This window comes from Branchiostoma floridae, chromosome 9 (assembly GCF_000003815.2).
Source record: "Branchiostoma floridae strain S238N-H82 chromosome 9, Bfl_VNyyK, whole genome shotgun sequence".
In the NCBI taxonomy this organism is placed as follows: domain Eukaryota; kingdom Metazoa; phylum Chordata; class Leptocardii; order Amphioxiformes; family Branchiostomatidae; genus Branchiostoma; species Branchiostoma floridae.
This window is the reverse complement of record NC_049987.1, coordinates 22,584,533-22,596,668: the sequence shown is the minus strand read 5'-3', so window position 1 is coordinate 22,596,668 and position 12,136 is coordinate 22,584,533. Positions and strand designations below refer to the sequence as shown.

The window sequence follows — 12,136 nt, the reverse complement described above, 5'->3', positions numbered from 1 at the left end:
ACCTTTACACACTCACACACACACACACCTGTACACACTCACACACACACACACACACTCACGCACACAGTCACATATAACTGTACCACCTTCTACATGTACATTGTACCACAGGCATCATTAACTCCCCCTGTTAAGTATCCCCCAGAGAAAAGATGAACCAGGCCATCCAAATCTGGGTTAATCGCAGCTCTGAGACCTGCTTGTCTACTGTAAAAAAAATGCATTTTAGTTCGCGTGGATTTAATTCCGCGGTAGAGGAAAAAAAGGGACTTTTTTGTGGTGGTTTTAAGTTCGCGGCAGCACCATGCACTGTAGGCTCTTACTGCCATGGAAAAACGTTTGCAGTGAAGTGGCCACCGCAAAAACAGCGAACATAAAACCACCGCAAACATTTCTACATTTACAGTAAATGCTTCCATTGTGGGTACTTTGGCATGGTTGGAGGATGGGGGACAAAGAGCCCTGTAATCTCACAGCCATCCAGAAAACATCTTGACCTAATCGTCCGGCACATTAAATCGTATTGGTAACACCTGCTATAGATTTGTTTGCCACACCTGCGTCTCCAGGAAAAGAAGAAAAAAACTTGTTTGAAGCCTACTTGCTACATGATACTGATGTGGTAATTCGAAGTCACCAAGATGGTTTTTGAATAACATTTGTCTTACCTCATATAATGGTATTTGAAATGGGTTTGTATTATTTTGAATAAAAGAATATCCAAGGCTCCATAGTTCTAAATAAAAAAAAAAAAAGAATTTGAATACAAAAAAACGATGTGAAATTTGTACTATTATTCATTTTGAATTTAAGGACACAATAGGTCTAAATAAGTAAAAGATTGAATTTGAATATGAAAAATAATATGAAATTTGTATATTTCGGAAATATCTTTAAAGGGACAATACAAAAGTTTCTTAGTTTGAAATACTTTTCAAATGTCTGTGCGATCCATCACTTTCAGAAATACTTGCAAATATTTGTTTACATTTTCCAAATGGTAGATTTGGGTTAATATTGATCTTCATTTGCATGTTCCTGCCCATGTGGGCTAAATGCAACAAATCCCATGATAGGATACTAAAGACTAAGTACTATTACATGTAGTATTACAATTGAATAAACAGTACATCTGCAGCTATGCTATCACTATATCTAACGTTTACATGTCTCTTCCCTTTTCTTAAAACATGTGTATAAGAACTCACAGAGTTTGTGTTGTACAAAGTTGTCTGTTGTCTTTAATGCCCACATAAAAGTAAGGCCTATTGTCTTCCTGTATATTTTTAGATTTTGCTGCTGGAAACAGGTGGGTACTAATTGGAGTGAGCCATTGATGCGTTGCTGATGGACACCCAACCATACTTAAAAGGATGTGTGAATTGCTTTCTTCCCAGCCCACTGACCCACTTACAAAATGTTACAAAAAATGGTAAAAACTGGATAATGTGTAACCATCATCTAGAACTATCGGAAATATCCTTTTCCACATCATGAATGTTTTGCACAACCAGGGAAATATTTAGAATGTTGAAATAACGTTTTAAAGATTTCCAAAGTATCAAATTACAAAGAATTGAAAGCATTCGTAAACGACAAATCCTCTTGGTGACTTGGAATGGTATGGAGTGTTTTTAGATCCACAATTGTTCCTGTGGTCTACACATTCATATTTCATCCTCTGGTCATCATCATATTTACATATTACAATTAAAAACATACAAAGGCATACAAAGTGAGAGTAGAGAGCAAAAATAACATAATTTCCTAAAGGCACTGATTGCAGTCCAATACTTTGCGCTATTGTTGCTTGTGTTGTTCCACAACTGAGACATTCTACATGTATATAGATGTCTGCGAAGCTGGCGTGTTAGGCCGAAGGGCAGTTATACCGGCTATATAGATACAGGTAGCACCTTTTCTGGAGTTGGATTTTGGTTTCTGTAATCTGATGTCGTTTTTTTCTTGTTGAGCTGTTTCTATGTGATGTACCAAAAAAGTAACAGCCTGGGGTTAAGGATGGGTCAATGACCCACTTTCTGCACGTGTTCATCAAAGACCTTTATATAAAGTCCTTGCCTTGATAATAGATAGAGCTCTACAAATTGTGTCATCTCAGATTACCATAAAGCAATTTTAGACTGAAATGTGCAATGTGATATTGTTGATTTTTGTTCTTCTTCCTGCATGATGAATTGTTTTATTGCTTGCTGTGTGTAACAAATAACAAATATAAATGACCAATGTGTATTGTTACAATTACTGTTAAAAAAACTGCAGTATCCTCTTGAAGAATCTATCACGTTCATTCCTCCCTGTGATTGTGAATGGACTGCCCCACAATTATTGTTTCCATGGTGATGTGTTACCGTGACGATTGTCCTGATTTGTGGGTGGGTGTAGTGTGTCACGCCTGACCAGTAGCCCATCTGGCCAGAGGGGTCAGTAGGACACTGCCCACCAGTAGTGCCCAGTACACTCTAGCCACTGACCTAACAAACACAGCCTGCGTGTGTCTCTCTCCCTCTCTCTCCAACACATCGATTGGTAAGTCTTAATATTTATTCCTTAAAGATTTCTTCACCTTCCTCCTTACAGGAGATGGGACCAGCTTCCTCCCAGGGGTTGAGGAGACGGTACCGGTGATGCTGACAGGTCCGGACTGCGACCCGATGTACCGCGTGGCCGGCTGTGGGAACTGTGTTTACACCGCGTGCAGAGATGGGGTCGTGAGGAGATATGTGCTGTAGAGGTACAGTCCAGGAAGCATAGGACATGTTTTACTCTCAGTCACTGATCAAAGCACATGCTACATATAAATGCATTTGATATACATGAAGTGGTCAATAATTTTAGTGATCTTAGGAAGAGGGAGTAGTTCACATTGCTTTGTTTTTGATGGTGGGAACAAAGATGGTAGGGAATTATGTGCTGTAGTCAGTCCATGAAAGCATGGGACATGTTTTACTCTCAGTCACTGATCAAAGGACTGTGGTGATGCTGGAAATAGATATGATATTGTGGTCAGTAATTTTAGCAATTAAGAAAAAAGGGAGTATGTAGGTCACAGTATTTTGATTTTAATTCTGAGAAGGTTGGAACAAGGAAGGTCACTGAATTGTGCTGTCCAGGCAACCATCATAGGGACATGTTTTTACTCTCAGTCACTGGTCAAAGGATGTGCTGTAATATTGTTTTACTCTCAGTCACAGATGAATAGGCACACTGTAATTTAGTGTAAATACATTTGATATTGCTGCTGGTAATTTTAGTGATTAGGGAAAAGGTAGTAGGTCACATTGTTTTGATTTTTATGGTGAGAACAAAAGATGGTTTCACTGTATCTTGGGATATGTTTTTAGTCTCAAGGATGTGTCATAAATAGATTTGATATGATAGTGGTCAGTAATTTTAGTGATTAGGGGAAAAGAGAGTAGTTCACAGCATTTAATTTTGATGTTTGGAACAAAGCTGGTCAGGAAATATGTGCTGTCAAGTCCAGGCAACCATCATAGGGACATGTTTTTACTCTCAGTCACAGGTCAAAGGATGTGCCTTAAATACTGTTTTACTCTCAGTCACAGATGAATTGGCACGCTGTAATTTAGTGTAAATACATTTGATATTGCTGCTGGTAATTTTAGTGATTATTAGGGAAAAGGTAGTAGTTCACAGTGTTTTGATTTTGATGGTGAGAACGAAAGATGGTTTCACCGTATCTTGGGATATGTTTTTAGTCTCACTCTGAGTCATAGAAGAAAGGATGTGCTGTAAATAGATTTGATATGATAGTGGTCAGTAATTTTAGTGATTAGGGGAAAAGAGAGTAGTTCACAGCATTTAATTTTGATGTTTGGAACAAAAAGATGGTCAGTAAGTTGTGCTGTAGAGTCCAGGCAACCATCATAGGGACATGTTTTTACTCTCAGTCACTGGTCAAAGGATGCACCTTAAATAGTGTTTTACTCTCAGTCACAGATGAAAGGACATACATACTGTAGATAGATCCCATATTGCGGCCATGAAATGATGAATAAGGGAGTAGCTAAACATGTTTGATTAATCATTTTGATGGTGGGAACAAACGATGGTCAGGAAATATGTACTGTAGAGAGTCAAGGCAAGCATGGGACACATTTACTCTCTCATTCTGTCATAGAAGACAGGATTTGCCGTAAATACATTTAATAAGCCAGTCAGTAATCTTAGCAATTAGGGGGGAAAGTAGAGTAGTTCACATTGTTTTAATTTTGATAGTGGGAACAAAGGATGGTGTGACTGTATCTCGGAATACTAGAGGAAATTATAAATAATTGTTTAAAGGTCAGATTACAAAATTGTGTGCAGAACAGGTCAGATTACACTGTCAGTTACGCATCTACCATCGATTTGCTCTAAAAATGTCAGATAATGTTTGCCATAGATTTTTAGGTAAAGCTGCCATTAGGAAGTGGCAATAACTGTGCGATTACAATGGGTCTACTTTGTCCAGATCAAATTACGTAGTGATGGTCCTACAGATCGGTCGATTCACAACAAACCATATTCCCGCTACTGTAGTTTCCAGGAAAGGGTGTACAGATCAGATTACAATGTATCAGATTACCCCCTAATGGTCCTGCACTTTGTGTCTATAATTAACAACAACAGTGTGTATAATGTTCCCACTGGTTTGCCACGATTTTTGGATAAAGCCTTCAATGGGGCTCCTATGTGAGGGTCTGTATGGGGGGGGTCCAGACAACGATTTACGCTGAATTCAGAAGAACCCCCTATGTATTACACTAAATCAAGGAAGGCAATTATGCAAAATTTGGTCACCTCGCTGCGAATTACGTACATTTTGTAGATAAGATTGTTTTCCCGAGTTACGGGAAATAAAAATAGGCTGCCTACGCCTTAGAATGGAGCATGGAGACCCTCCTATGTTGGTGATAGATTGGCCTAAATAAGAGTCATTCACTGTGAAAACTGCAAAGGGCTTGCTGACCGCCTGAATCCCCCAGCAAATTACTCTCCCTGTTTTGGCCAATTTTTACGATTCTTTCTCTGATCAGGGTATTAGAGAGAACAGAGTTAAAGAAGAGCTTGGTGAATTGGAATGATTTAGATCAAGTGCCTCTGGACTCTGTATATAGAGCCACAGCATGGATAGCCTGGCTTCCAGTCCCTTTAGTTAGTAATAAGCCCAGGGTTGGACAAGTTTTCTAAAATTCACTTGTCCTTTTGGACAAGCACATAAAAGATTAACTTGCCCAAACCAATTTTTGACTTGCCCAAAATTCTAATTTTTAACTGGCGTATTAGTGTACTAAACTATCATTTACAAACAATGTCTAATCAATGTCTGAACAATGAAAAATTATAATATGCCACTCAAAACTGACCAAAAAATCCTTCAAATTATGTATGATGTTTACAGAGTGCCAACTTTTTACTCTACATTTTCAAAAATCTCACCATGGAAGGGCCAAGACCCCCTTCCACACCACCCTCCTGATTGGTCACTTTGCTACCAAGCCATTACCATTACGCTAAAATAAAATGATGGCCTGGCTAGAACCCTGTTTAAATGCACCCTGGAAACAGTCTGGCATCCTGGCTATAAAACACGGACATCCATGGCTGGATTCCGGGAAGCGCTTTTGTGGCCGCGAGATTGATTGTCAAGGTCACTTGAGACAGCGAACGTCCTTGATATTGAGTGGATTCCGCTCCCCGCCGTGCGAGGCATCCAAATGAGGGGTGCCGCGCATCTGGAATGAGGGGTTTGGTTATCGAACAGAAGGGGACATTAGGGCCAGTTTGTTCCAGAAACCTGGGCCTTTATCAGGCCGATCAATCACGATGACAGGACGATGGATAGAGGGATTAGCTTTAATGTTTCTCTCTGGGCAGCTACAGTGCAAGTGTGGGGTTTGCGTCATGTTTACACATCATTTTGACAATGGTAGAAAGTTTATAATACGTTGCAAATACATGGTAGGAACATTCATGTGATACTGAACAGTGATTAACATGATTGTAAAAAGAGACTACTCGAAAGTGAGCGTGACCCACTTTATTTATTGTCAACATTATTATCTATTGAAATTATCAACATCTATTGATTAATAATTACATGAGTTCAGATTGCATCTGGTTTGAAGGACTTACAGTGAATTGTAACAGATCAACTAAACAAGGAAAATAAGAAAACCTATTCTGTTCAACCCTGCCCTTAATTTTGTGCCTCCCTGATGCTGCATTGCTGCATCCTAAATTGGACTTGTCTTACCCTTGAATTATGATGGAATGTCATGCAATACATACAAGACTTAGTATGACTAAAAAGGCAACAAAACACCCAAAGTGTAAAAAATATTTTGTTTTTCATCAATGAAATTATATGTTACACTTTGTCAAATCAATCGGATGCAACACCAGTGCCAATGTGTCACAGCTTTAGTGATAATCACCTGCTTAACAATGTAGTCAAAATTTTTTTTTAGAAAAAATGGCAACTTTATTAGGTTTGTCCTGAAACCAGCACGTTCCATTGGATCAGCCCTGGCTAGCCGGTCCTGGAGAGAACATGACCTTTGTGTGCTGAAGGTCAGAGCGGCCATGATGGATCACCGTGACCCCTGACCCTTCTCACACCTCCCTGCTGGTCCTACCTAATTGTCCCTGCAAATTTATAAAGTGTTGACCTAAATGCATAAATACATTTTGGGGTGATTTGCGATCATGAGGAAGTGTGGGTTGGGCCCTCAGCAGCTGTGACATCTTTCATTTGGGGTTGATGAACTTTCAGAGCTGCTGAGGGAAGGTCTGCTGAGGTTATGGCTACTCATCTGGAGGCAAGTTTACTGTAAAAATGCATTTGAGTTCTTGTGGATATAACTTTGCGGTGGTGGGAATGGAGTGTTTGTGTCAGTTTTAAGTTCGCGGTAGCACCATGTCCTGAAGAGGAAAATGTTTGCGGTGGTTTTGAGTTCGCGGTGAAGCGGCCACGTGAATACAGCAAACATAAAACCACCGTGAACATTTCTGCATTTACCGTGATATATGAATGCATGTGGGATATTCACAATTTAGATTTTTCTTTCTTTCATTCCATTCATTGATAATTGGGGCCTATCTCATCAGTATCTGACTCATATCATGTAAATCTGTTATTTCAAGTGTGGAAAAAAATTTTCCATCAGTTTCATTTCATGACTCATGCTCATCTCATCTCATGCTCATCTAGACTAGAAACAAGTTTACTACATGAATGCATGTGGGATACTCACAACTGTAGCAGGGCTCATAATATCTCCAGACTTTTTTTTTTTCCATTCCATCCATTGATAATAGGTTCTATCTGCATGGTTCCATTCATTTGAAAATCTTTTATTATGAGCGTAAAAAAATGCATTTCCATCAGTTTCATGTAAGGGATGAAATTTTTGTCCTAATTTTTGTCCCTGGCTGGAGGCAGCCCTAAACTGTGGGAAAAAAATAGAGTTTACGGCTTTCAGCATTTAAGCCTGTTTCATTGGGTAAAATTGTCAGTGCTATTTTATATCACCTCTAGATTGGTCTATAATTATTGTGTTCTGAAAACCCCCAAGGCATCTTTACATGTACGCAAATGCATAGTTTTCAGTTAGCCTGCATCGTAAGTATAAGCGTATTTCAGTAGGTAACCGTTCTTCTACCATTTACAGGGCTCAAAATACTTTTTTCTGCGTATACCAGCACTGGTGCTGGTAACATTGAAAATTACCTGCACCAGACAAATTTGACCTGCACCATTCTGAACTTAAGAATTATGAATCATACTAAAATTGTTCAGGAACCCTGCATTGCTATTTTTTCTTTCATACTTTATCAATGCAGCTGATAACAATCCACACACACCTACATCATAGAACATTTATGTATAAAACCCAGTATACATGGACCAGTACAGGTTAGGTTCAGGTAGACACCAGAAATACCTGCACAGCTCCAATTTTACCTGCACTAACCTGGATATGCAGGTGATACTGTAATTCCTGATTTTTTTAATGTACATAACATAACACTTCACGGTTTTCACTGTGACGACTGTAACGTGAACTCATCATTACTGATAACAAATAATTCACAGACTTTTTTTATGTGCACTTGCCGCAACAGTGAACATTTAGTTCCAAGAACAAGTTAAATTTTCTCAGACCGTGAAAGTTTGGTACCGAGAAGACAAAGTGAATTATTTCGAGCCCTGATTTAACTTCTATACCACATTAAGCCTGGTGCACATCTAGATCTCTCAGCCCATATTGCATCATGTGGAAATTGGATTATTTTGTACACAAAGCATTTCCAGGAACTTACCCTTGTAACTGTTTCTATAACATCCATAATAGCCTCTGTTCCTGGTATTGTTCTGATGCAATCTACACTTGGCAAGGATGCAACTTGTAGATCATTAGACACTACCACACATATACTCACATGTAGGGGGGTACAGCTTAAAAAGAAGTGTTTTTGCCGCCATGAGGAATGACTCAATAATTTTTACTCAACAAGAGTGGTATGAATGGAATCAGAATAAAGCTGTCCCAGTGTAGGCAAGGCTGTACAATATGACTTCAGACGCTATTTCCATTGGATGTTCGTTTGACTCGTTCTTCCACCTTTCTTGTGACGTGTGGAACTATGCCAAACGGTCCATGTAGACTGCCATTTGCCCCATGTTACAGTGGGACTGCCTCCGCTGCATTTCTATGCTGCAGTTTCCAGATCTGGGTAAAGATACATTTTGAATATATTTTCACTAGCGTTTGTGTTTGTGTCTGTGTGTGTGTCTGTATGTGTGTCTGTGCGTGTCTGTGAGCAAGATAACTCAAGAATGGCTGGATGGATTGGCTTCATGATCATACTTGGTGTGTTGGTGGGGTGTTACAAGAGCTAGAAATTATAAGATTTTAGGCCCCCTAACATCTTCCCTTGGTACTGCAGCGGAACTTCCGGTTTTGATATCTTGCGTTCTGAACAAGCTATATATGAACAAGCTATGGTCACAATTTTGGGGCATTAGCTCTTGTGCTCAGGAAGAAGTGACCTGAGTTTTGGCCCCTCATTTTATTTATGTTATCTTCACAGGAAGATTATATTTTCGGTAATATATATTTGTGTGTGTGTACATTGTTTGTAGTTGACCAGCATGATTTGGTACGTGCCGGGTAGGTCTTGTAGAGACCTTGAAACGATTAGATTTTGGGCTCCCTAGCAGCTTGCTATGGTACTGCAGCATTATTTCTGGGTTTGATATCTTGAGTTCTGGACATGTTACGGTCATGATTTTTAGTGGTAGATAGCTCTTGGGATAGAGAGTAAGTCACCAGGTGTATTTTTGGGCCCCCTAGCGGATTTTTTGGAACTGCTGGAGCCAGTTTAGTTTCGGACATTGAAGGAGAATAACTGAAGGGGTTGACAGATCGTCATGATTTTTTACTATATTGAAATTGCAACAATCCAGTTTGACATGTTTATTCAAAATGTACAGACTTGCAGGATCATCTCTTGGATATCCTGAATTGTCCTGACATAACAATTGGTCATCATTTTTAGAATAATCATGTACTGATGCACAACTAATATTAATGTTTCAATGGTATTGATATATTTGTATGCTAGTCATTAAAACAACACATTACATAGTGCATGCTGATGTTTGGTACCATTGAACATACATTATATGAATGTTGTACAATGTCATGTATTATCTAAAGTAAGAAGCCTCTTCTCAATATCATCTGACATAATCGTACATGTTGACATTAATAATATGATGTGTGAAATTCACTTGTTTTCAGCCTGTGCAGCAGTTAAAGTTGTCTCCTGTTATTAATTACCCCCATTAAAAATTGTTTTTGTGTGTAACTAGTAAATAATTAGGTCTTGCTGCATTTCTTCAATTCAGAAATGCATCATAATACAATGTATCCAGAGCACCATGCACACAAGGTCGTTTACCCATGTACACGGTTGTTTAAGGTCATTTGAGGTGTTTAGGTAAACCCGGATCTATGTGTTGTACATGCGGCATATCTCTGAATATCAGTGAATCATAACAAACCTGTTTTCAGATTGTGATGTTTGTTTTCTTCTTGTCTTTCATCCACAGTGTAGCGTTAGTGCCATGGCTGACCAGTTGAATGAGATGACCGGTACGTGTGACCGCTGCCCTCCAAAGTCCCTCTCTCCGGAAAAGAGCATCCTCTACAATCTCCTCATCACCCCAGCCACATCGGACATCCCTCCCAGTATACCCCACGCCCCGCCTAATAATAACCCAGTTGACGACCCAGGCATGGACCCATGCTGCGACCACGGCCTGCTTTGTTCGTGCGGATGTTGCTCGCACGTTTCTCCGACCGCTGTCACACTCAGGAACCCCAGCTTCGCACACCAGCAGGCCTGCCAGGTTTTACTCAGAACTCTCACTTTCGTCAAGAACCTCCCGACCTTTGGCGACCTTTGCCCCCATGACCGCGCCCTGCTGCTGACCTCTGGCTGGTCTGACCTCTTCACGGTGGGGCTGGCCCAGAGCAGGGTGCAGTTCAATACCGAGCCAGCAGGGGGTGACAGGGCGCAGTTCAACTCCGAGCCGACAGGGTACGACAGGGTGCAGTTCAACACCGAGCCGACAAGAGGCAACAGGGTGCAATTCCACACCGAGCCGACAGGGGGCGACAGGGTCTCCCGCTGCGAGAGCCAGATCTTCGTGAGGCTGCGGGCGTCGGTTGACGGCGTTCCCACGGAGATGGAGGTTGCTAAGATACAGAATTTTGTGGAGCGTTGCCAGGTGCTGGACCTGGACATGAAGGAGCACAGCTACCTGATGGCTGCTCTACTCTTTAATCCAGGTCAGTTTGTTTATTACCAGGGGTTCTAGCTAGTGCATTTTACTTTTAGCATAGTGGACCACTACGCTATAATTTGTCACCACTATGCTAAAATAAGGGCCACTGCACTAATATCTATCTAGTGTAGTGGTGCTTTGCTATCATTTGCTTGTTTAACAATGTCTGAACAATGAAAAATGATGATATGCCACTCAAAACTGACAAAAAAATCCTTCAAAGTACATGTCAGGGCTCGAAATACTTTTTTCTGCATACCTGCACCAAACAAAATTTACCTGCACCACTCTGAATGATCATACTAAAATTGTTGAGGAACCATTGCTATTGTTTCTTTTATACTTAAAAGGTGGTAACAGTCAATGCAGCTAATAACAATCCACGTACACTTACAGCATAAAACCCAGTACATGGACCAGTACAGGTTAGTTGCAGGTAGACACCAAAAATACCTGCACAGCTCCTATTTTACCTGCACTAACCTGCATATGCAGGTGGTATTTCGAGCCCTGCATGTGATGTAACAGAGTGCCAACTCTTAACTCTACATTTCCAAAATCTGACCGTGGAAGGGCCAAGACCCCCCTTACACACCAATATCATTTTGCTACCATGCCTTTTCCACTACGCTAAAATGAAATCCTGGCCACAACCCTGTTCGGTTTTGTAACCTCCTTGTTGAGATACAATCAATATCATCAGACACAATTTATTTACATGTAGATAAGTGATTGACATAAAGATATCAAGACATGAACATGTTTACACGATAGAGGCATAAAACAGGTTATCTTTTCTTTTGTGTTGGCACTGTTTGTCCTCTAGATACAGGAGATATCGCCTTACTTTCAGTGGATATTGTTTGTCCTTGAAATATCGTATTTCTCTCGCTGTGCATGTAGATATCCTTACCTAGTGGTGGCATCTGTTGTACCACATGTGCTATCATAGAAAGCTTTGGATTTCAAACATTTTTGTCAGAATTGCTAAATCTTTTGAATGTTATCTTCCATTGATGCTGGCATGGTCACCTTGAGTGTGCTGGTAGTCTGTGGTTACAACGTTCTGTAATCTGATACACAGCTGCAGGTCATTGGCCCCCTTACAGGTTAATGACCTCTATCCTTGGACAGAAGCTAGCCAGTGAGAGTGGCTTCTAATAGGCCCTAATCGTGTTAGAACTTGCAAGGTTTCCTTCAAATGAGTGGACATTTCTCGCTTTCAGCGGCAACTTTGTTTGTTTCTCACATCTG

At 40.3% G+C, this 12,136-nt stretch overlaps 1 protein-coding gene across 3 annotated transcripts in view; it reads left to right on the top strand.

Annotated features, from left to right (window-relative positions):
- The window catches only part of LOC118422770 (proteasomal ATPase-associated factor 1-like), a 45,462-nt gene that overhangs the window by 15,334 nt on the left and 17,992 nt on the right, over positions 1-12,136 (top strand). Inside the window, exons 2-3 of one of the 3 annotated variants that reach the window (XM_035830520.1) lie at positions 2,602-2,755; positions 10,145-10,886. In XM_035830520.1, the coding sequence (XP_035686413.1) occupies positions 10,160-10,886 (727 nt within the window). In that variant the 5' untranslated portion in view covers positions 2,602-2,755; positions 10,145-10,159. Of the gene's footprint in view, positions 1-2,601; positions 2,756-8,654; positions 8,764-10,144; positions 10,887-12,136 lie in introns of those variants that run through there. The other 2 variants (XM_035830521.1, XM_035830519.1) reach the window with 2 other exon arrangements.